The 24568-nt window shown below is 65.5% G+C and overlaps 1 protein-coding gene across 4 annotated transcripts; it reads left to right on the top strand.

The window, feature by feature from the left end:
• Positions 1–2186: 2186 nt before the first annotated feature.
• On the top strand, positions 2187–23784 carry FAM222A (family with sequence similarity 222 member A). Of its 4 annotated transcripts, none has more exons than XM_062590211.1 (3): positions 2187–2219; positions 16503–16630; positions 22580–23784. In XM_062590211.1, the coding sequence occupies exons 2-3, from the start codon at positions 16549–16551 to the stop codon at positions 23782–23784; spliced, it is 1287 nt and encodes a 428-aa protein (XP_062446195.1). In that variant the 5' UTR covers positions 2187–2219; positions 16503–16548. The 4 variants fall into 4 exon arrangements, with proteins under 4 accessions (XP_062446195.1, XP_062446193.1, XP_062446194.1 ...); XM_062590209.1 differs by lacking the exon at positions 2187–2219 and adding an exon at positions 3643–3836; XM_062590210.1 differs by lacking the exon at positions 2187–2219 and adding an exon at positions 14862–14906.
• The last annotated feature ends 784 nt before the right edge of the window (positions 23785–24568 follow it).

Below are 24568 nucleotides of genomic sequence, written 5' to 3'. Positions count from 1 at the left end.
TGGAGATATGCTCTCTCAGAAAACGGCTCCTGGAATTTCAGCTTTCCTCTGAGATACTCAGATCCTCCAGGGGCTGGGAGCTGCCCGGGGGCTTCCCGGGACAGAGAAGCTGAGAACAAACCAGGACGGCTCAAAACCTCTCAAGCCTTGTCAGGAGACCTCGTGCGCTGGCACTTGCTTAGGGCTCCTTAATGTCAGCAAGGGCAGGAGGGCACTATCTGTCCCGGGAGGTTCTCCTGGACGCTCCCCAAGGCCGTGCCCGTCCACGGCCGGACTACGATGGATCTGGGGAATGGCTAAAGGCAGCTCCGGCTCTCGTGCTGCTCTGAAGGTCACAGCTAGTCACTTCTGGCTTTAAAACACACGGTGGCTCGGAGATGACTGCAGCGTGCCACCCGGCGAAGGTGGCCCCCGAGCCTGCAGGAGGTCCGCCTCGCGCCGCGCAAAGCGCTGCTCTCCCGCAGGCAGGGAGGCTTCGTCCCCCCGCTTCGAGGAGCGGGCGCCGCTTCCTCTTAGCACCTCGCATGCACCAGATGAAAGGAAGCAGACGGGAGACGTGACTCCGCATACGCCGCTGCGGCTCGGGCTTCGCATAGCTGTCGACTTTCAACATGTTGACGGGATAACAGTAAAATGCAGAAGTGCTATCAGGGTGCTATCAGTGATCTGGAGAAGGGGGTAAATAAGGACGTGTTCCAATTTTGCAACGACCAACCGGTACTAACAGTAACTTCAGGGGTATAAAGTGAGCAACGAGGCTTAGCAGCGGCCAGGGAACGTGAGAAGTCCCAGCAGGGAGACGCAGGGACTCGGCAGGACGATGTCGGAGGTTGACAAAACGTCTGGCAATGAACAGATACGCTAACGCGATCAAGATGCGCCGTAGCGAACGCTGGAGAGGAATGAACTGCGCTCGCGCGTCCTCAGGACCGGGAGGCTGCTGGCTCTTGGTGATAGCCGAAGGGGCTGCATTGATATGGCCGCAGGGTGGTCGCAGCCGGGAGCCGGCCTCGCAGAGCCGAGCCGAGGGGCAACGTGGCGGGACAGGCCGTGTGGGCACATGGGGAAGTCACATGCCTCAGCGACAGGGAGAAGGGGCCGGGGGGTGCCCCTGGAGACTGGCACTGTGGCGGCCGCCACAGAGGAGCCAACACCCGGGGATCCCCGCGAGGAGACCCCCACTCCGCCACCGGGGAGGCACCGGCTGCGGCCCTCGGGCTCCGCGCGGCCTCCGCCGCCCCGCCGCGGGCGGGTAGCACCCGCCTCCCCTCAGGCGGTGGGACTACAGCTCCCGTCGCGCCCCGCGGCGCCCGCAGGGGGCGGTGCAGCGGCGGCCGCGCGCGGGGCACGCCGGGAGCTGTAGTCCCGCCGGTGCCGCGTGTGCGCGGCGGAGAGTGTGTGTGTGGGGGGGGGGGCTGTCGGCGGCCGCTTCGAATTTTCCCGCGAAAGCGGCGCGTGGCCGAGACCCCGCCCCCGCGGGACGCCGGCGGCGTCGCCCTGGCGACGCGGCGGGGCGGGGCCGAGGCGCGGAGAGGGGGAGGGGGCGGGGGCGCGGAGAGGGGGCGTGGCTTCGGCGCGGAAGGGGGCGTGGCCTCGGCAGAGAGGGGGCGTGGCCGAGCCGCGTGCGGCCGCCGGGCCCCGCGCCGGGGCGCTCAGTGTCGCCGGAGCCGCGCGCCGGGCGGGAGGCAGCACCGAGCGGCGCCGCCGCCGCCGCGGCCCCGGGCCCTAGCGCCGCCCCCCTCTCCCGTGTCCCCCCCCCTCCCCCCCCCCCCGCCTTCCACCCCGGCCCGGCCACCGGGCAGCCGCCGAGCCGGTGCCGCCGCGCCGCCCGCCGGGAGGCCGCGCCGCCCGCCATGGAGCGCTGAGCCGCGGCCGCCCCTGCCCCCCCGGGCCGCCGGGCACCGAGCGCCGCCGCACAAAGGAGGAGGAGGAACCGCGCCGCGATGGCTCCGCCGCCCGCCGTGGCTTCCGCCTGCTAGACCGGCTTCGATTTTTTTTTTAATTTTTTAAAATCTTTTTGCTTTGCTTTTTTTTTCCCCCGGATTTTCCTCGCCGCTCCCGGGGGCAGAGCGCCGGTGCCCCCGCACGCTGGCCGCGCGGGGGGCGGCGCGGGGCCGCGGCCGGGCGGGCGCCGCTGCCGCTCCGGCGCGGCCCGGGGCGGGCGGCCGGCAGCGCCCCGCACCGCAGCGCCCGGAGCCGGCCCGGATCCAGCTCTGACGGTAACGGGGGGGGGGCGGCGGCGGCGGGGGGGGGGGAGGGCTGGGGGGGGGGCCGTGGAGGGGCTGCGGGGCCGGGGGTGGCGGCTACTCCGGGCACGGAGGGACCCCGCGGGCCGGCCCGGGCGGCGCCGTCTCCTCCTGCCCGTCGGGGCCTGGGGACCCCCCCTCGCCCCCCCGCTCCGGGCTGCGGCCCCCCCCCAAGGGCGTCCGGGCACGGCCGACCCCCCCCCCACCCGCCTGCACCGCAGCCCCGGCCTGGGGGGTCTTGAGTCCTGGCCGGCGTCGGAGAGACCGCGGCGGAGTGTGGCCGGGTGCACCGGCTCCCGTTGCACATCTGGATCTGTTGAGGCCCCCCTGGACTAGGGCTGGTGCACCGGCTCCCGTTGCACATCTGGATCTGTTGAGAACCCCCTGGACTGGGGCTCGTGCATCGGCTCCCGGCGCACATCTGGATGTGTTGAGACCCCCTTGGATTAAGGCCGAAGGACACCGGCTCCCTGCGTATATCCGGATGCGTGGAGATCCCTCCCCAGCCTTGGAATAAAGCTGGATGCACCGGCTCCCTGCGCGCATCCGGATGCGGAGAGACCCCGCTGAGCCGAGCGTGCGGCTCCCCCCGCACATCTGGGCGGCTCCCCTGCACATCTGGACGCAGCGCTGCTGGCAGGCCGGCGGTGCTCGGTGCAGCGCTCCGCCGCCGGAGTGGGACCGGCGCCGGGATGCGGCGGGTCTGGCGGAGCGGCCAGGCCGGGCCCTGCGCCTGCCACCTGCCTGGAGTGCGTCGGGGACCTGCTCGCTCGTGTCCGAGTCTGACGGGCTCTGGAAAGGAACAGGAGCAACTTTTTGGGGGAGAGGATTGACTGAATTATAAGTGGAAATAAAATATCCACTGGTGCCTCCGTGAGGAAAACTGAGACACTTCCCAGAGTGAACTGTTCTAGTTTCATTTTTTAGCTGCTGGTTCTTCTTTTAATCCCGGTTTCCCGTTTACATATGGAAAAGGGAATTTTCTCATCCATTAAAACCCATTTGGGGAAAGGAAGCAGCAGCAGGGAAGAGCCAGACCCTGCAGAGACACTGAGGTTGCCGGAGCAATTTGTAGCAGAGCAAGAACCCGTGAAATCCTAAACGCCGAACCCTGCATCCGTGTGGATATTGCCGGTCACAAAGGAAAGGAGACAAAACAGAACGACCCCGAGATACTTTATTTAAAGCCACTCTGTCTCGCTTCCCGCTTCCTCCGCTTGGGTGTCAGGTAGCTCTTTCAAAAGCGGGCTGTCTGCAGGCAAAATGAATTTCCTGAAACGCATTCAAACGAGCTCCTGGGTGGAAAGAGGCTCTCGGCAGCGTCTTCTGGACCTTCCGTGCTGGGAAATGCGACCGGCCGGGGCGAAGCGGCGCGGCAGCCGGGGGGAGCGAGCCGCCTAGCACTGCTGGGCACTTAGCTCTCTCCCCCTGCTTAAGCTGAGATCAGTTCCTTTCACATGACCAGGGATGATCAGGCTGCGTCTGCGATCTGCCTGAGCCGAGAACAGAAAATTAGGTGTTCCTAGTGCCAGTGACAAAGAATCTGTAAGAGCATCCAAACGTGGCTTTGGGGAGAGCCGTGAAATCATGGTAATTTAATCACTAAAGAGGCAGGGCTTGCAAGCTGGGAAGTCAGGCGCAGAGAGCCGGCGTCTGGAGCGGCTCGTCACGGCTTGCCGCAGGAGACGCGCCGCGGCCAGGGCGAAACCTCCGGGGCGGCTTCGTTTCTGCAAACCTCCGTCCGAGAAAAGGCGGCGGCAAAGTTTTACCGTTGTGCGGGGGGTTTCCCGAGGCGGCTCGGCGCTGGGCAGCGGCAGCGCGGCCAGGCCTGGTGGTTAGGGCACGGATGTGTCTGCGGATATTTTCTTGATAAACACACGTCTGGATGCTAGTGCCAAGGAGGCTCCCGTGGCCCGCGGGCGGGTGGCCGTGGTCCCGGCGGTGAAGCCCCCGGACGCGTGTGGCCGCAGCGCGCGGCGGGGGCCCCTTGGTAGGGAGCGTCCCGGGTCCTGCCGATGTGAATTGGGTGGGAGTTAGGAGTTTTGAAGCTTTCCTGGCCTCGTGTGTGCGGCTTCGCTGCGAGGTTGGTGAGCGAGGGGCGCGTGCTGGGCACGTGCCTGTCCATGCGCGTGTGCGTGGAGGTCCGTGCGCGTGGAGGTCCGCGCCTTCGGGTGCAACGTCTGAGCGAGCTTTCAGCGAGGTCCCGGTGCTGGGAGGAGACTCGGGCTGGTTTTTCTTCCACGGAGAATCTGTAAAACTTTAAGAGTGAATTTTCAAACGCTGCCCAGGCGGCTGTGCCAGGCAGCGTGCTGGGCGTTTGCCCTGTGCCGTTTGGTGAGGCGGCCTCAAAACCTTAGCAGAAGAGGGTAAAGCTCGGCAAAGCTTTCCTGTGACCTTGCATTTAAAACAGGGTGAAAGCAAGCGATTCCTGATATGCAGGAACTTGGTATTTTTCCCCCCGCCTTTGCGTAAAGCTTTCTATCCGGTTTAATAGGTCAGCAGTGGCAGGGCACGTTCTCCGCTGGAGCAGCTCAGGCTGCAAGATGGGCCCCGTTTCAGCTGCCTGTACGGTGAAAAATCGAAACATCTCAGCGCGAATATTTATCCCGAGGTCGGAGGGAAGAAACGGTGCAGAGAGGAGTCCGGGCCGGGGCGCTCAGCGGAGACTGGCGGCGGCGGCAGGGCGGGTGCCGGCTCGGGGCCGGCCTCCTCGGGGGGGGCTGCGTGTCCTGCAGGGCCACCCGCCGCCTTCGGGCCTCGACCCCGCTCCGCTCCTTAGCCCGCCGGGGTTGGGGGGACGGGACGGGGCCGAGCTTGTTCTCCAGAACCTGCGGCGAGACCGGCCGGCCCTGCTCGCCGCGGGGCGTCGAGGGCCCGGGCGGCTCCGGAGGGGCTCCGCGCCGGAGCGGGCCCGGCCGGGGCAAGGACCCCCCCCCCGGGAGGCGCCCCGCGCCTCGGGGGCTGCCCCAGCGCCCTCTCGCCCCCGCCGCGGCGCTCGGGCCCCGCCGGCGCCTCCGCAGCCGCATGTCCGTCTGCAGCGGGCGCATGCATGCAAAAATAAGACGTTTCTCCTTTCTCTTCTGCCTGCACATTCCTCAAAAAGCTAATATTCATGAAAGGTAATTCAATCAAACCGCGATGCCTATCAGCTAATGCAGCAAAGCTGGCGCAGGGGTGAGAATGGGAGCCAGGAACACAAAAGCCCTGTTTTATTACCTCCTGCTTGCCTGAGAATTGCTTTTCTCCCTCGAGTGAGCCGGCTAAAGCTGGCTTTATTATGTTAACCTATTTGCGTGTCAAGAGCTATTGTGCCTCTCTTTATCTGTGTTTGTATTTGCTCGATGCAGGGAATAAAAGGACGAGGCGAAAATGGATGGCTGGTCAGTGCTTTGCACTCTGGGGGCACTGATTGGTTGCTAAGTGATTTGCATCCCCGGTAATCGCTTTTATCTCGGAAGGATGTCGTGTATAATTATAAGCCTACTGACATCTTTTGAAATCTGCCTAATGGGTGTTTTTAATTTACATGGGAAGCAGGGGCTATTTGTGTTGCTCTGATTACAGGTTGTGCTGAGTGTATAGTTTAAAATATATACGTTTGCCCGGGAGCGGGGAGCGACGAAGGTGGGATTTTTGGCGAGGCTCGGGTGTGCCGGGGGAGCGCCGGGGCCGCCGCTCCGCGGGCCGCTCCGGGCCTTGCTCGGCCGGCCCCGCGCACGGCGCCTCGACTGCTGCCTTTAGGCTTCCTTTGCGATGAAACAAGGGTCGCGGGGGGCAGCGCCCGGCCTGGCGCGGGCCGAGCTCGTCGCGGCCGAGCCCCCGCTCCCGCCGCGCTGCCCGCCGCCGCGGGACGGAGGAAGGAGCCTTCGGCGTCGCGGGACTGACGCCCGGCACGTGCGCGGGGCCGCGCTGCTCCTGCCTGCTCCGCCGGGAAGCAAAACCCCTGGCACCTGCCAGCGCCCTTGGAGCAGGGAAACCGGAGGGGCCCGGGGGCGGCGCGGCGGCGGAGGGGGCTCGGCAGGGCCCCGCGCCCGCGCCGCTGCTTACGGCTCGCTGTAAACAAACTCCCAATGAAAGAAAGTTAATGACCTGAGACTGACAAGAGCCTGCTGGGAATTTTTATAGCCCCTGGGACTCCTTTCGCTAAAGAGAGAATATATCAGCGTTTTAAGCCAAAACGGCGCGGTGCGGGGTGGCGTGGCCTTTCCGAAAGGAGCCGGAGCCGAGGGCAGAGCGGGCTCGCGGCTCTTCCCGGCTCTTTCCATCTGCTTCATTTTTGTCGTTTGGGTCATTTTTGTCGTGCTTCAGGCTAGAGCACGGGCTGGCTTGTCATCGGCGGTAACCAAACGCGAGTGAAGCCGTATCACCCTGCGGCAGCGAGATTTACCTGTCGGACGAGCGTTCCCGCTGCTTTCCCGTCCGGCCTTAGAGGCCAGGAAAGCGTCAGTTTTTTAAAGCACGGTGTTGGCGTGCAGGGCGAATTGAGGCTTAACTGCCTCTTTGGAAAGTAGCTCGACCTCCGTGGATTGCCCTGGGAAGGGGACCTGGACCGGGAGAGGAGCAGGCTGCGGCGCTGCTCTTCGCTTTCGGGGCTGCAGCATCGCTGCTGGGTGTAAATCTCTCCGCCGCCAGCCGTCCACGTGGCCGCGGGAAAGTTTGCACCGAGGGAGGAATCCGGCTGTGCAGGGAGACTGTTTGACTTGCTGGTAAATTTAAAAATCCTCTGATCCTGGTGCCGTCCTGAAGGGACGCGGGGCCGGGGGCTGTGCCTGACTTAGCCGCCCGCCGCTGGCGGCAGCGCGTCCGTCCCGTCCGCCCGGAGCGTCGCTCAGCGGCGGGGTGTCCCCGCGGCAGCCGCGACGAGGGGCGCGGGTAGAGCCAAAGCGCGTCCCGGCAGAGCGCCTCGCGTCCTCGCTCCATGCAGGTCGCACCCGGACCGCCGGGACCCGCCGTCCGGAGCATCCCCCGGCTCCCAGAGCGGCGGGGCGTCCTCCTCCTGCCCCGTCGCTCCCGCCGTACGCGGCGATGCAGATGCGAACGGTAGTTTTTCAGCAGCCCTAATGCTTGGGGATATGAGAGATTAAGGTTAGTGACCATTTTTTAACTCAATAAAGGGAAAGACAAGCTGGAGTCTGCAGTCCGGAGATATAATTAGTTCGCAGCAGTGGTGCTTTCTTGATTTAGCTTCCGAGAGGAGAACAAGACAAGGATGTTATACCCAATTAGCAATAACATACAGTCTGAGCCTCGCTAGGTGAGATAACAAGCCGTTTTTATGGCTCTTCTTTATGGACTTTTTGGGGGGAGAAGGAAGGGGAGGGGGATCCAGTCTTTATTTCTTCTCATCCGGGAACAATTATCCGTGATCTAAGGATTCCCGAAGCCCCGCGGCCGACGGAGACCGCGGAAAGCCGACGGGCCGAGCGGGGCTCGCCGGGCTGCGGCGTGGGAGCCGCGGGCTTTGCCGGGGGACGGCGCGGGAGCCGGCGCCCTGGTGTCCGGGAGCGCCGCGTTGCCGCTCCGCGCCGGGGCGGGTTTCCGAGCGCCTCTGGCTCCGTCCGTGCCCCGCTCCGGCGATAAAGCCCGGAGCTCCCGAAGGATGCCCAGGAACGCCCGGCCTGGTAAAAGGTCTGCGCTGACAACTGGGATTAGCTTTAATTAATCAGCTTTTAATAACCGGCTCTGCTGTTTTACGTGGGTTATTTAGGTGCCGCTTGTGCCCCGTCTTCGGGGTCCGCGGCAGCCTCCTCCCGCCTGCCGGGAGGTGCCGGGAGGTGCCGGCCCGCCCGGGACGAGGGTTCGGTCCCGGCCGGTGCCACGTGCCCGCGCGGCCGGGCCGGGCGCCGGGAGCAGCCGCCCGGCCGCTCTCCGGGCGATTAGCGCGGCACAATGATCATCAGCGCTCGTTGTAATCATTAAGACTATTAGAGAGAAATGTTCGCTTGAAGCGAATGTCAGACTTTCTGTTCTGCTTTGCAAACGCGCACAATTAATGCCAATCAGCTGCGGGAGCAAGCCAGCTCGCAATCATGTCTGCTTCAGCTCGGCTGTCAGCTGCTGCCGCTCGCTGTTGTACATTTTCATACAATTGCTATAAACATAAAAGGGAAACTCCGCGTTCTTCAGAGGGCTCTTGTATTGTTCTGTGTTCGTTTTAATTACTTTGCATTCAGCGGCTCATCTGGCCTTGCGACGCGGGCGAGAGAAAGTAGGTCTTTGTAAAACAAATATATAAATCTTGATAGATGCCTTATTTTCCTATTCTGGGGCTGCGCTAGATTATCTGCCGCTGAATAAGCAAAGCCTGTTTAATTTCCCTTCGGCAGGAGCTTTGCCGGCGCTCTCGCCGCGTTGCGGTGCCGCCGGGCCCCGCGCGCGCCGGGCCCCGCGCGCCCGCAGAGCCGGCAACCCGGCGGGCGGAAAAGCCGGAATTACTTGACCGGATGGCGGTATAATCCGTGTTACAAAAGTACACATCAATTACCAGAATTCCTACGGTAATCTTAGAAATCTATCTTTTCTGCTGAACTGGCTCATTAAAGCACACCATTCATTTCCACCTCTCCGGGTGAGAAGGGTTTAAATCTCCAGAGCTTTGTATTACAAAATAGACTTAGGGTGATGGACTCTTTAAATATTAAAAGAAAGAAGTTGATTTTTCCCCCTTTTTTTTTTTTAATTTTCCTCCCCAGGCGGGCGCGGGGGCTGCGGCCGTGCCGGCGGGGCCGGGGGCGCAGCCCGGCGCGGGGGGCCGGCGCGCTGCCGCCGCCGCCGAGCCTCTGTGCAAACACGTTAATTTGTTTTCTTTCTTGCTCTGCCTTTCAGGGTAATTGGTTGCGTTTGAAGCCTTTGTGAAAGCCTTTGATTACTGTAATTTCGGCAGCGGATCCACCCGGGGCTCCTTGGCGAGGTTCTTCCGCAGCCCCCGGCCGGCGGCTCCCGGGGTGGCGCCGGGGTCGCCCGGCTGCGCGGGAGCAGGGCCCTCGGAGCGCGGAAACCCGGAGCCGCTCGACGCCTCCGGCGCGGCGAGCGCGGACGGCGCTCGGGTTTCATCCCGGGGGCGCGAAGCCACGCCGTGCCGCGCCGTGCCGTGCCGCGCCGCTCCCCGGCCGGCGGGAGCTTTCCCGGCCCCGCCAGCAGCCCGCCGCCGAGACGCTGCCGTTCCCAGGCTCAGCGTTAACCCGTTGGAGAGAGCTGTTCCCGCTCTCGGCTAAAATAGATCTTTAATCTCTGCCCAAAATAGCGCGTTTGGTGCGAGGCCTCCTTAGAGCTGACACGTGAGCGTGCGCGGGCGGCGCTGGCCCTCTGCGAGGACGCCTGCCAGCGCTCGGGAGCGCCTGAACTGGTTCGTTTAATTCTACCGTTACGTGCACATCCGATACCATATTTCTTCCATCAGACCATTTGTAACAGTCAGGAGGCAATTTGCTTGCGTTCCCCGATTCGATTTCCTCTTTGTGCTGTCACAGCCGTTTTCCTGCTCGGAGTTGTCCCGTCTCCCCTGGCCCCGCTTGCAAGCAGAAGGGGATTTTTCTTTTCTTTTTATTATTTTTCAAGGGCTTCTCCCCGCTGGAGGCAGAAGGGGGGGCTGCGTCTGCGGAGCGCTCGCGGAGGGGGAGTACTTTCAGGCGATCCCTGGGAGGCAGGAGAAAGCGCGATCCAGAGGGATTTTCCCTGGAAGTGCCCCCTGCGCCGCAGCCCTTCGAGCAGGCGCCTCCGGGCTCGGAGGAGCTGCGGAGACCTTTGCTCGCTGCCGGCGTCCTTGAAGCGAGGAGGGCGAGGGGGCGCTGGGGCGGGCTGCGGAGCCGCGGGAGCCGCCGGCAGCGCTGCGCCAGGGCCCCCATCCCGACCCCGACACCGTCCCCGGCGGGACGCGGGCGGGGGAAGAGGAGCCGCCGGCGGCCCCTGGGCGCCCTCCTGGCCAAGCCCTCGCTCCCGGCGGCGTTGCCCGATCCCAGCTCCCGGTTTCGGTCGGAGGCGCTGGTGTTGCTTTAAGATCTGCGGGCTTTAAAGATCACAAGAGGGGTTAGAGAAAATTACCCTTGGCTCTTGCATGCTAATGTAATCTCTAACCAGATCTGCAGCGCTGCAGCTAAAATTGCTTTTTAGATTAACGTTTAATTATTAACGGGGCCCCCGAAAGGCCTGGGGCGGGCGCTGGCGCGGGCTGGGCCGCGCTGGTGGAAACGTCTGACATGTGGCGGGGAAGGTCGTGCTGCACCGTGCCACACTGTGCCACGGCACGCTGCACCGTGCTGTGCCGTGCTGCACCGTGCTGTGCCACGCTGCGCCATGCCGTGCCATGCTGCACCGTACCACACCGCACTGTGCTGTCCTGCACCGTACCACGCCACGCTGTGCCGTGCTGCACCGTGCCGTGCCACGCTGCGCCATGCCGTGCCATGCTGCACCGTGCCACACCACACCATGCTGTCCTGCACCGTGCCACACCACGCTGTGCCATGCTGCACCGTGCTGTGCCATGCTGCGCCATGCCGTGCCATGCTGCACCGTGCCAGACCACACCATGCTGTCCTGCACCGTGCCACACCACGCTGCGCCGTGCTGCACCGTGCTGTGCCATGCCATACTGTGCCGTGCTGCACCGTGCCAGACCACACCGTGCTGTCCTGCACTGTACCACGCCACGCTGTGCCATGCTGCACCGTGCTGTGCCACGCTGCGCCATGCCGTGCCATGCTGCACCGTGCCAGACCACACCATGCTGTCCTGCACCGTGCCACACCACGCTGCGCCGTGCTGCACCGTGCTGTGCCATGCCATACTGTGCCGTGCTGCACCGTGCCAGACCACACCGTGCTGTCCTGCACCGTACCACGCCACGCTGTGCCATGCTGCACCGTGCTGTGCCATGCTGCGCCATGCCGTGCCATGCTGCACCGTGCCAGACCACACCGTGCTGTCCTGCACCGTGCCATGCCACGCTGTGCCACACTGCGCCATGCCGTGCCATGCTGCACCGTGCCACACCATGCTGCACTGTGCTGTGCTGTGCCACACTGTGCCATGCCGTTCCGTGCCATGCCGTGCCGCGCTGTGCCGCGCTGTGCCGCGCCGCGCTGCCCTTTATCGCAGCCCTCGGCAAGGTGCCGTCGCGGTTGCTTTTCTGTGTTATCCGGCGCTCCCCGTACTTCAGCGCGGGGTGACCTTTCCCGCATTAACTCATTCCGGAGCGGAGCCTGAGCGCGACTGTCCCGCTCGGCCCGGCGCCCCTCCGGCGAGGCGCCTCGGGAGCTGCTCTTCCCGGGGGCGCGCGGAGCTCGGCGCCCGCGGGGACCTGCCTCCGAAGCCCCTTCCGCGCCGTGCCCCGAGGCTTTGCGGGTCGCCTTTCCGCTCGCTGCCGTCCCGGCCCCGGCACGTTTGCTTTTATCTAAATCCTCGCCCGCGAAAGCCTCCATCGACAGCTGCGCCGGCCTTATCTCGCCGAAGGGACCTTCGCCGCGGCTCGCGGGAGATAAGAGCCTCTTATCGGCCCCGGATGTCAGCGGAGGTGCCGGAGCGCTCCGGCGCTGCAGCTTTAGACACGGGCTGCGGGTCTTTTTTTTTTTTTTATTAAAAGTCACAAAGACCTTGGGCTTATAAATAGCCCGATGTAGCGATAGGGCTTGGGAATTAGCAGCCCGGGCGGGAAGGAACGGTTGGAAAGGAGCTGGCGGAGGGAGGAGAAGGACGGGCAAAGTTCGAGGGCGGCTGCTGAGCGCGCGGCGGCGGCGGCGGCGGGCCGGCCACGGGGCCGGGCCGGCCGCGGGAACGGCGCCCGCCCTCGCTGCCGCCGGGCCGGGCCGGGCCGGGCCGGGCCGGCGGGTGAAGCCTGCAGCCTTTAAAAGCTGCTTTGTCCTTAAAAGCGTTTAATTCAGCGGGAACGGGGCCGGCCCCCGCCGCACGCCCAGCGGGGGCCTCGCGAACGCGGGGCGGGTGCCGGCGAACCCGCTGAGCGCTGCCTCGCTCGCTCTGGGAGAGCCGGAGCGGCTGGGAACTAAATCGGATCCTGCCGACCGGAATCAGTTGTGATGCGGGTGGAGCCAACTAAGCCCGCAGGGAGCGTTTGCGGGGGGCCGCCGGCGTGGGGGAGGCGCGGGGACAGGGACGGAGGCCGCGCGCACCGCCTCCGCCGTCCTCCAGCGTGCGCGTTAACACGGGCTGAAGCTTGGCTTAGCTGTCTAAAAAATTGTCTCTGCTAAGAGCTGCGTGACACCGGGAGACGGGGGCAAAACGGTGATCTGAATTAATCGCCGGCTTTATTTAGTTTGGCATGTGGCTCCCGCGTCTCTCCCGGCGGCTGCCTGCCCTGCTGCAGCCCCGGCGCTCCCAGCTGCCGGCGGCTCCGCTCGGGCAGCGCTGGCCGCGGGGACGTCCCGGAGCTGCCGCGGGGACGTCCCGGAGCCGCCGGACCCTGCCCGGAGCTGTGCTTTCTCCTTGCTCGCGGCCCCCGTGACCCGCGTCCGTCACCGCTGTCTCACGGCTGCGGGCGAGGCGCAGGCGGGCGCGCGGGCCGGCGGCGGGGCTCTCGCGGGGGCGGCGATGACGTTAGCCTGCTAATCGGCCAGATGGCCGCTACCTGCGGGACGCTGGCCCGCGGCTTAGCGCGGCCGGCCGGGCGGGCTCGGTGCGGGGGTGAGGCGCAGGGGCCGCGCGGGGTGTGCACCCACGCGTGCCGTGCGTCCACGCGAGCTGCGCGTCCACGCGAGCTGCGTGTCCATGCGTGCCGCGCGTCCACGCGTGCTGCGCGTCCACGCGTGCTGCGCGGCTGCGCGGGGTGCGGATGCACGCAGGCCGGGCGCCCGCGTCGGTCGCGCAGCCGTGCGTGCCGTGCCTCTGCGCGGGTCCTGCAGCCGCGCGTGCCGTGCGTCCATGCGGATCGTGCCTCCGCGTGGGCTCCGTGTCCGTGCGTGCCGTGCGTCCGCACAGGTCACACATCCGCATGTGCCGTGCGTCCGCTCGGGTCGTGCGTCCATCCACACGTGTGCAGTGCATCCACTTGGGTCGTGTGTCCGCACGTGCCGTGCGTCCGCTCGGGTCGTGTGTCCATCCACGTGTGCCGTGCGTCCGCTCGGGTCGTGTGTCCGCATGTGCCGTGCGTCCGCTCGGGTCGTGTGTCCATCCACGTGTGCTGTGCGTCCGCTCGGGTCGTGTGTCCGCATGTGCCGTGCGTCCGCTCGGGTCGTGTGTCCATCCACGTGTGCCGTGCGTCCGCTCGGGTCGTGTGTCCGCACGTGCCGTGCGTCCGCTCGGGTCGTGTGTCTGCCCTGGTCGTGTGTCGGCGCGGGTCGTATGTCCGTCCGGGTTGTGTGTCCGCCCAGGTCGTGCGTCTGCCCGGGTCGTGCGTCCATCCAGGTCGTGCGTCTGCCCAGGTCGTGTGTCCGTCCGGGTCGTGTGTCTGCCCAGGTCGTATGTCCGTCCGGGTCGTGCGTCCACCCGGGTCGTGTGTCTGCCCAGGTTGTGTGTCCGTCCGGGTCGTGTGTGCGCCTGGGTCGTGCGTCGGCGCGGGTCGTGCCTCCGTGCGTGCCGGGAGAGCTGCCCCGCGGCTCCGCGCGGGGCTGCGTAACGAACCCCCGGTCCCGGCGGAGAGACGCGCGCTGCCGAGCAGTCAAGTGCGCTCGGTGTCTGAATAAGAAGCACTTCATTCTCTTTTCAAACTGTATAATTTCTGCCTGATTGTAATGGCATATTTTAAAATTACCAGAAATCGAAGCCAGAAAATGGATACGGCTGCTTTTACTGCGAGCTGCATTAACAAAGGATATGTAATGCGCGAAATAAAAACACCTCCCTTCCCCCCTCGCTTTTTTTTTTAAGACAGTAATAGGAGAAAATTGGTTTTGAAACTGAATAAAAGTCCCTTTCAGAGGAAATCATTTCTTTCAGGGTACCTTTGCTGAAAGTAAAATAGTGAATAATGAAAGGTGGTTACATGATTGTCTTTCATTTAGCGAGCGCTAGGACAGATGGAATCTCGGCGAAATGCAGGATTGGAATAATTGCATGGTAACAAGGCGCTTGTTGTGAAATTAGTATCTTAAGAAAGTAGTGAAAAAGGCTTTTACTCATGAATACTTCATTATTAGCAGAAAACAGCACAATTTGGGTTCTCCAGACACCTGCTTGGTATTAAATGACTTCCTCCTCCCCCAGCCCGCTCCTCACACCTTCCCCGCAAGCCTCTCGCGCTTCCCAAACTTTGCAGCCGGAGCGGAGCGGAGCGGAGCGGAGGGCCCGGGAGCAAGCCGCGCGCGCCCGCAGCCCTCCGCCAGCCCGGCGACCCCAGCGAGCGGCTCCCGAGGACGCCTGTCCGATGCGTGCGGGGAGGGGGGGGGGAAATAAAGATATTTCTCCGATCGCTCCGACAGGAGCATCAGCCGGTTCGGGGCGCGCGGAGGCGCGGGCGGGGGGTCTCTCGGCGCCGGCGGGGGCCGGGGCGGGGGCTCGCCGCGGCGGCGGGCGGCAGCACCGCGCGGGCACGCCGCGGCGGCCGGGGCTCCGGGCTCCTCCTGCCCCCGCCTGCTTTCCGTCTGCTTCTCGTCAGCGTTTGCTTACCCTGCTCACGAAGGAAGCATCGTTCCCGGAGTCAGCCGGAGCCGTGGGAGTGTGTCAGGAGGAACTGGTTATAATTCATGCCTTCCGCGGAGGCTCCTGAAGGAGGTACAATTAGCACATCAGCGGCGGCGATGACTTTGGCCTGACCCCTCCAGCTTTTGTCAAGCAGATTTTGATGCTAGCTGAGAGCTGGCGACAGATCCCAGGACCCCGAGCGGGATTTTAGCGCCGTCTTTTCCCGGCGTTGCGCGGAGCCGCCGCGTTTGATCTCCGCTGGGATGCGAGCGGCTGGCGAGCGGGCAGGGGCGTCCGGCGCCGCGCGAGGGACCGCGGGAGGCTCCTGCGGCGCCCGCGCGGCGGGCGACTTGCAGCGCGGCGGCACCTGAAACCCGCGGCGCGCGTTAACCCGCTTCCTCCTGGCTTCGACGGCCCTCTCCAGACCCGCTTCCCGCCGCCGGCGGCTCCGATCAGACCGAGCGGCGGGCGCAGGGCACGCCGGAGCCGGCCGTGGGCGCCGCGGGGCCCGGGGGCTGCGGGCAGGCGGGACGCGGGCTGGGTGCTGCCGGCGTGCGGCCGGCGACGCCGGATTGCGCTGCCAGGCTTGGGCCACCTTGGGGCTCTGCTTGGAGGGTGGACGGAGCTGGAGGACGAGGACCGGGACCAGGGCAGGTTAGAGGCACTGGGCAGCGCTTGGCACCGGAGCTGCCTCTTCTTCTGGTGCTTGGCCAGCCAGCTGGAGACGGGCAGGAGGCCCTTGCAGGGTGCTCGTCGCCCTTGCAGGGTGCTCGTGGGCCTTGCAGGGTGCTCATGACCCTTGCAGTGGGTTTGTGGCACTTATAGGGTGCTCATGCTCCTTGTAGTATGCATGTGGCCTTGCAGGGTGCTCAGGGCCCTTGCAGGATGCTCGTGGTCCTTCCAGGGTGCTTGAGGCCCTTGCAGGGCACTCCTGGTCCTTGCAGGATGCTGTTGGTCCTTCCAGGGTGCTTGAGGCCCTTGCAGGGTGCTCAGGGTCCTTGCACAGTGCTCATGGTCCTTGCAGGATGCTCACAGTCCTTCCAGGGTACTCGTCGTCATTGCAGGGTGCTCATGTCCCTTGCAGTGGGTTTGTGGCACTTATAGGGTGCTCATGGTCCTTGCAGCATGCATGTGGCCTTGCAGGGTGCTTGTGGCCTTGCAGGGTGCTCGTGGTCCTTGCAGGGTGCTCGTGGCACAGGATGCTTGTGGCCCTTGCAGTGGGTTTGTGGCACTTAAAGGGTGCTCCTGGGCCTTGCAGGGTGCACGTGGGCCTTGCAGGGTGCTCATGGTCCTTGCAGGGTGCTCAGGGCCCTTGCAGGGTGCTCATGACCCTTGCGCGTGGCAGTGGCCGCCGTTTGGCCTGGCATCCTCTCGTGGCCATGCGCTGGATGGAAAGGTGTTCATTTGCCTGGAGCAAGAGCAGAAAGCTTTGCACTCCCCAAGAATCACCCACTGAGACGTTCATATTTATTTTATATGCGTTCATATTTATTTAAGGCTTTCATAGTTATTTATTTATCTTTGAAAGCGCGACGGCTCGCGAGCAGCCTGCGCGCTCGTGGTCGGCGCGAGGAGCGCGCGGGCTCCCCGCCGGCCCCGACCTCGTCCGGCTGCCGCCGAGCCTCGCGCCGCGGGCGGGGAGGGGGCTGCGCGCCCGGGCTCACGCCGCGTCTCGTCTCTCCGCAGCGGCGGCGGCGGCGGCGGCGGCGCGGCCCGCCGGGACGCCTGGACCATGTTGGCGTGTCTGCAGCGGACCCAGAACCCCCCGGCCCAGCACCTCGCCTGTCCCAGCAAGAGCCTGGAGCCGCGGAAGTGTAAGTGCGAGCCGGGGCGCGCGCGCGGCAGCGCCGTTCCCGCGGCGCCGGGGGCTCGGCCCGCCGCCCGCTCCCTCCTCCCTCCCTCCCCGCTCGCCTGCTTGCTGCTTTGATGCTTCTTGTCTTATTGAAAAAGACATTTATTTAAACGATAATTAAAAAGAGCAGGAGAAGCAGGGGAGGGGGGCGGGAGGAGGAAGGAGGCAAGATAAGCAAATTAAATTGGGTTGCTTCGGTTGATAAGCCGAACTTCAGAAAATTTTGCGCAGACGTCTACAAAGAGCAGCAGACAGCGCGGCAGTCACCTGCTCCGGAGGCTCCCGAGCCGCCCCCCGTTCCCCTCCGCCGTCCCTGCCCCCGCAATCGCTTCCCCGTTTCGCCGCGGCTCCGCTGCTCCCGATGAGCTGGCCTTTCGGATAAGCCGTAAACTAGTTACATTAAAATGGGCTCCAAAAGGTCACTCCGGCGAAGCACCTGGCTCCGGCAGCCTTTGTCTCTCCAGCCCGACCATGATTAAATGTATATTTAATGAGCCTGCTTCAGGCGGGCGCGTTTGGCCTCCCCGGCTGGGAGGGACGCGTTAAGATTCGCCCGTGACGGATGTGCGTTTTGAGGAGGGCGGCGGGTGTTTGTCCGCTGGTCCCGGTCGGATTTTTTAAGCGTTCGGGGGGCGAGGACGGGGGAGCCCCGGGCTGCGCCCGCCCGCTCCACGACCCGGCCCCCCGCCGTGATCCCGGTCCGGCTGACCGTGCGTTTCCGCTCGTTACGGGAGAGCGCGGCGCGTGCCCCTGCTCCCGGCCTCCCGCCACCTCAAATTAAATCGCGGGTGACGTCCGGGGGCCGGGCCCCCCGCCGCCTCCCGAGCGCCCGCTCGGCTGATCGAGAGCGATAGCGCGCTCTTAAAATGAGACACGATTTAGAAGTGCCTCTGATTGCTTAATTTGCTCCTCAGTATCTCAGTAATTATCTTTATGGGTCTTATTCCTGTCCTCCGGCGTCGTTGCTGTCGGTTTTAAATGAGCCCGGCTCCCGGCGCGTTGGCTGTCTGGCCCGGCACCGCTGTGAAATCCTATTATCCTGCGCGCGCCGCCGATTAATTTTTGTATTAATTTCACGCGGAAGGCGAGCCGGCCGGCGCTGCCCCTCGCCCCCCCTGCGCCTTCCGGCTGCGCCCGCCCGCCGCGACGGCTCCTCGGCCCGGGCCCGCGGCCGCTCCGGGGCGCTCCGCAAAGAGCAGCGTCCTCGGGAAAACAGCACGTCCAGTTAGCTCCGGCAGGCCGGTCCCTTTTGGTTTTATTCCGCGTGCGTTACGGGAATCCTGAGCTTTATTTAAATTGTAAATCAAATAGTAGCGCTCTCAGCCTGGCCAAGCTCTTCGCTGCTCTTGCTCCCCGCCGCCGGGCCGCGGTGGCTCGTGTGCTCGCGGGCGCCCTCCTTTAGCCCGCCGGCGCGATCCGTAGCTCCGCGCGGCGTCTCGGCGCGCTCCGGGCACGGGACGCGCTCCGCTTCGACAAAATGCAACGATTAACCCCAAAATAGAGGCTTTGGGGAGCGGGCGGGGGGGTCCTGCCGCCCCCCGAGGCAGGCGCCGTGGCCCGCCCGGCGCTGGCGCTTCCCCGCCGCCGCCGGCGGCTCCGCCGGCGCTGACGCCTCGCCGCGGAGACAAATGGGAAGTGACACGCGTGCGTGTAGAAGGGTATTTGCGGTGACGCTTCGGCTGCAGATAATGAAGTGCTCGCCCGGAGGTGATCCGAGCGCGCCGGCGCCTCGGCAGAGCCGCCCGCCGCTTCCCGGGGGCAGCGGCGAAGACGCTGCGCCGGCTGGGTGCGTGCTGCGGCAGCCTGCGGCACACCGGAGCCCCTGCGGCACGCCAGAGCCCCTGCGGCACGCCGGAGCCCCTGCGGCACGTCGGAGCCCCTGCGGCTCGCCGGAGCCCCTGCGGCACGTCGGAGCCCCTGCGGCTCGCCGGAGCCCCTGCGGCACGCCGGAGCCCCTGCGGCTCGCCGGAGCCCCTGCGGCACGTCGGAGCCCCTGCGGCTCGCCGGAGCCCCTGCGGCACGCCGGAGCCCCTGCGGCACGTCGGAGCCCCTGCGGCTCGCCGGAGCCCCTGCGGCACGTCGGAGCCCCTGCGGCTCGCCGGAGCCCCTGCGGCACGCCAGAGCCCCTGCGGCACGTCGGAGCCCCTGCGGCTCGCCGGAGCCCCTGCGGCACGTCGGAGCCCCTGCGGCTCGCCGGAGCCCCTGCGGCACGCCAGAGCCCCTGCGGCACGCCAGAGCCCCTACGGCACACCGGAGCCCCTGCGGCTCGCCGGAGCCCCTGCGGCTCGCCGGAGCCCCTGTGGCTCACCGGAGCCCCTGTGGAACGCCAGAGCCCCTACGGCACGCCGGAGCCCCTGCGGCACGCCGGAGCCCCTGCGGCTCGCCGGAGCCCCTGCGGCTCGCCAGAGCCCCTGCGGAACGCCGGAGCCCCTGCGGCTCGCCGGAGCCCCTGCGGCACACCGGAGCCCCTGCGGCAGGCCGGAGCCCCTGCGGCACGCCGGAGCCCCTACGGCACGCCAGAGCCCCTACGGCACACCAGAGCCCCTGCGGCACGCCAGAGCCCCTACGGCACACCAGAGCCCCTGCGGCACGCCGGAGCAGCGCCCGGCGCCAGTGCCGCTGGCGCCCCGCGTGCTTCCAAGCGTCCTGCCAATGTGTTGGTTTTTCAGCTGCCGCGAAGAAGGGGCGAAACCTCTCCCTGCCGTGCTGCGGCGGCGGCGCCGCGTCCCGCCCCGGCAGCGCCCGCTCGGCGCGTCGCTCCCGCGCTTCCCCCGCCGGCGGCTGCCAAATTCTCCGGCGTCTTCGGAGTCGGGTGTTTTGCAGAGGCTTCTCCGCCCGGAGTGCCATGGGGCGGAAGCTGCCCACAACCCTAAGCAAAGATTTAGTCTGTGCTGCAGTTTTGTCAGGGCCTCGGATTTAAATCTGTGTCTTGAGCCAAGTTTGGTGGCCAATTTGCTAAAGTAAAAGGTTGTTTAGCCGGAGGTGTAACCTTATAGTAACCTTACAAGCCCGTGCTGCCGTTGTAGCGGCTCCTCCTGCCTGCCTAGCTTCCAACAGCGCTTAGAGCATGAGCTTGGGGTAACATAAAAAGCCACCGGATTATTACTGCGGGCGATGCGTTTTCCATTTACAGTAATAAAATACTGAAGAAACAAAACAATTTAAAATTCCAATAAAATTCAAAACAAATCTTTGGCTGCTGAGCAGATTCAATTATTTAGCTGTTATTGAGTGCAGGCTGGAAAAATAGAACAGGTCAGGGAGGGAGGGGGAGTCCAGGGCTGGCTGCTCGTCGTCGCTCCCCGGAGAGAAAGCGCGCGGCGGAGGGAGCGAGCCCCGGGCCGGCGGGAGGGGCGGCGCCGTGCGGCGCCCTCGCCGGCTCCGCGCCGCCGGGGCCGCCGGGGGCCGGGGCCGCCGGGGCTCTGCTCGCTCGCAGCGGCTCCGCCGGGGCCGCGCGGCCCGTTGCACCGTCCGCGGGTGCGTGCGGCAGCGCTGCCCGGCCCAGGGCGAGGAGCTCAGGACCACGGGGCTCGGGTGAGCGTGGCGTATGTGCTGTGCCGTACCGTGCCGTGCCATACTGTGCCGCACCGTGCCACACTGAGCCGTGCTGCACCATGCTGCACCGTGCCATGCTGCACCATGCCGTGCTGTGCTGCACTGTGCCATGCTGTGCTGCTCTGTGCCATGCTGCACCGTGCCATACTGTGCTGCACCGTGCCATGCCGTGCTGTGCTGCACCATGCCATACTATGCTGCACCGTGCTGCGCTGTGCCGTGCTGCACCGTGCCATACTGTGCTGCACTGTGTTGTGCTGTGCCATGCTTGCAGGAAGCAAACTTTACCCTCTTCTCTGCTGCTCCGTGCCATCCCAGGCATTGCTGGTGGCAGCATTCGAAGCCGGTGCCAGGGCCCGGGGTGGCAGGAGCTCGCTGGCATCTCCTCCGCACGGCGCCAGCCCGTGCCGCGGCGGCCGCGGAGCAAACGGAGCTGCAAAGTCCACGGGCAGCAAAGGGCAGGGGGAGCCGCTGCCAATCCTGCCAGCGCCGCGTCGCTGCCCGCCCCGGGCCGCCGCTGGCCGTGCCGGGGTGGCCGCAGGGGAGCCCTGCCCGCACGCCGGCGCTGCGCCGAGCCAGGGCCGCGGCGCGGCGGCTTTGACAGCTGGGGCAGGGGAGGAGGGGGCCGCGGCGGCGGGCAGCCCCGCGGCGTGCCAGGCGGGCTGCCGGCGCGTGACGGGTGGCGGCGGCGCTGCGGCGGCGTTTGCATCTCGCAGTAATTACAGCCCATTGGAAAGCAGTAATTACCGGGGAGAGGGGGAGCCGCGCGCCGGCGGGGCGCGCCGGGAGCCGCGGGCAGATTGGTGGCTCCGTAATTTTCCCGGCGGGGGTTCGGCGCGGCGCCCGGCTGCGTGTCGGCGCGCGGCGCTTGCGCCCCGTCCCGGCGCCCGCGGCTCCGTGCCGGCGGCTCCCGGCGCCGCCGCGGCCCCTTTGGAGCGCGGGGGCCTGGGTTCGTTAGGGAAGCTGCGAGCGTCGCCGGCTAATTAGCGCTGTGTTAATTGAGCGTTCGCGGCGCCACCGCCTCCAAGGGCAGCGGTGCCGGCGCGAAGGGGACTGCGGATGCGGGTGGGGGAGCCGGAGCCGGCGCGCGAGCCGCAGCGACGCGCGAGCGAGGCCCTGCAAAACGCCCCGCTTTTAATCGCCTTGCCGCGCTCGTTAATAAGCCCGGCGGTTTCAGGTGCTGGGAAAGCCCCGCGCGTTACCCCCGCGGGAGAGACGGCCGCGGAGGCGGCGCGGGGCCCGGGGCTCCCGCCGCCCGGAGCGGCCCCCGCCGCCGCCGCCGCCGCCGCCGCCTTCGGCACCTCATTTATCCCGTCCATTAGATAGATTTTGTAGATTTAATCATTTTCACAGTTGGTGGCTCATTGGATACTCAAGATAAACTCCAAATGAAAGTATAATGGGTACGACAAATGAGTTTTCACACCAGAATGGCAGAAACTTGCTTGGGAAAGAGTTTGAAAGGAACAAAAATATATACATATATAATTTTTTTCCCCGCAGTGGCTTTTGCTGACTACAGTAGGTTACCACAGTTAATTTCACCAGTTTTGTTCATCTGTAAAATTGCATAAAAGTGACATTTTTGTGCTCATTATAGGAACTGCTGATTTATAGCTAGTAAATGGAATGCTTTTCCATTTTTGGTGAGGTTCTCGTGGCAGCGCAAAGCACCCATGAAATTGCTTGTATAATGTAGTTTAAATCCAATCTCGGAGAAAGATTCCCCCGTTGGGTAAAGTGACATTTCCATTCTCCACACCGGGTTTATTTTAGGCCACTTAGAAGTGACTTTATAAGAGAAAGGGGGCAGCTCTGTGCCGCGACCTCGTTTCTGCCGAGCCGGGCCGGCGCGGGCTGCCGCCTCCCCGCGGGGCCCTTGGGGAGGCCGTGGCTGACCGAAGGGACGAGGCAGCCGGAGCAGTGGAGGCGAGAGCGGGCGCCGCGCCGGGCCTCGAGGAAGGAGGTCAGGCACCGACGTGTCCGACTGGTGCCCGGCTCCCCGGGGCCGCCTTTGCCGGGCGCCTCCAGCCCGCGACGCCCTCGATGGAAGGATGCCGGCGCGCGGGTTTGGCACCGGTGCACGCGTTTGCACCAGCACATTGATTTTGCCCTGGTGCACGTGTCTGCACTGCTGTGCAGATTTTGCCCTGGTGCGTGCGTTTGCACCGGCGCACGGGTTTGGCACCGGCGCGTGCGTTTGGCACCGGCGCGTGCATTCGAACCGGCGCGCGGGTTTGGCACCGGCGCCTGCGTTTGCACCGGCGCGGAGCTCGCCGGCCCTGCTCCCGCTCCGCGCGGTGCTGCCGGACCTCGGCCGGCGCCGTTGGCCTCACCCTGTGCTTTCTTCCCGCAGGCGAGACAGCGGCATCCATGCATTCCCCGCGCTACCCCAGCCCCGCCGAGCTGGACGCCTATGCACAGAAAGTGGCTCACAGCCCGCTGACCATCAAGATCTTCCCCACCAACATCAGGGTCCCCCAGCACAAGCACCTTAACCGGACGGTCAATGGGTACGACACGACGGGGCAGCGCTACAGCCCCTACCCCGTGCACGCCAGCGGCTACCAGGGGCTGCTGGCCATCGTCAAAGCCTCCAGCAAGAGCGTCGTGAAGAACTCGGAGGGGAAGCGGACTAAGCTGTCGCCCGCCCAGGTCGGCGTCGCTCCCTACCCAGCGTCAAGCACTTTAGCTCCGGGCCCCTCTTGCGCGGGGCCGCTGACCTACCACGGCAGCCAGAAGGCCGTGGAGGGCCCCACGGCCCCCAACGTGACGGTGGCCGCGTCGGTGATCCCGCTCGGCGGCCGGAGCCTGGCCCTGCCGCCGTCCAACCTGCCCTCCATCCAGAGCATCATCTACCAGCTCAATCAGCAGTGCCCGGCGCCGGGCTCGCAGCCGGGCTGCCCGGCGCCGGCGGCGGCAGCCAACCCCAGCCCGGCCAAGCACGGCGCCTTCGCCAGCGTGGCCTACGCTGGCGCCGGGCTGCCGGACTGCCGCAAGGGAGCCGAGCTGGCGCTCGGTGCCAACCCGGCCGCGGCGCTGGGGCCCAAGGCCGGCGGCTACGCCGACGGCGTGGATTACCTGCTCTGGCAGCAGAAGCAGCAGCAGCACCTCCGGCTGTACAGCGGGGGCGGCGGGGCTGTCAGCAAGTCGCCGGAGACGTGCGCGGGCGCCTCGCGCCCCTACGGCCCCGGCGGCGCGGCCGAGAAGGTGAGCTCGTCGCCCTTGAACTGCATGCACGGCAACTTCGCCGTGGGGCAGTGCTTCGCGCCGCCGTGGAACAGCATCCTGGTGACGCCCACCAGCGACTGCTACAACCCGCCGGAGCCGGGCGCCGGGCCGCGGGAGCTCGGCGGGCACGGCGCCGACGGGCTGCCCAGCAAGACGCTCTGCAACACCTCCATCCTCAGCAGCAGCCTCCAGTCGCTGGAGTATCTCATCAACGACATCCACCCGCCCTGCATCAAGGAGCAGATGCTGGGCAAGGGCTACGAGACCGTGTCTGTGCCAAGGCTCCTGGATCACCAGCACGCCCACATCCGCCTGCCCGTCTACAGATAAGGCAGCGCGGCTGCTGGCGCCCGGCCCCGGCCCCGGCGAGGGCCGCGGGCGCCTCCGCAGCGCCGCGGGGGCGGCGGGCGGCCGGCGCGCCCCGAGGACGCCGGCGTTCGCCCGGAGCCGTGGCTGGAGGAATGCTTGTTTATATAGCTCAGAAATCATTTTCTTTCCACGAATGTGAACAGGGAATCGCTACAAGTTGCTGCTATCCAGGGCGAGCAGGCAGCGCCGTGCGGGCGGGCGGGCGCCGCCGAGCCCCCGGCCCCGGCCCCGGCGCGTTAGGCTGCCGAAACGGCCGGCGCCGGCGGCCGCCCGCCCGCCCCCGCCGCGCCGGGGCGGCTCTGCCCAGAGCTGCTGCCGAATCTGTAGTTGAAGTCCGAAACTTGCACTGCTTTGGTTAAAGCTAAGAATTGGGGACAGTCTGGAGGCTATTTAAGAAAAACACTTGAAAACTTGAACAGATTCTTTTTCTTTTTTTTTTTCTTTCTTTCTTTTTCCTTCTTTTTTTGCGTTGGCGCAACCGTACGTCGCAGGCGCCGGCAGCGACGTGGCGGCTCCCGCGCCGCCGGGCTGGGGCTCGGCGCACGGGGCGGCAGCGCTGGCACCCCGTGGGAACCTGCTGCGCTCCAGCATTCCCGGGGTTCCTTCTTTTTCTTTCTTTCCTTTCTTTTTTTTTTTTTACCGTCTATTGAACCTTTGTTGCGTTTTAGAGGCCACTTGCAGGTGAGGAGCGGTAGCATCTCGTTTGACAGCGCATCTAGCCATTGCACCAGGTTGCAACTTGCGT

The sequence above is a fragment of the Rhea pennata genome, chromosome 17 (genome assembly GCF_028389875.1).
Source record: "Rhea pennata isolate bPtePen1 chromosome 17, bPtePen1.pri, whole genome shotgun sequence".
In the NCBI taxonomy this organism is placed as follows: Eukaryota; Metazoa; Chordata; class Aves; order Rheiformes; family Rheidae; genus Rhea; species Rhea pennata.
The sequence above is the reverse complement of the archived record's forward strand: the minus strand, read 5'-3'. Positions and strand labels throughout refer to the sequence as shown.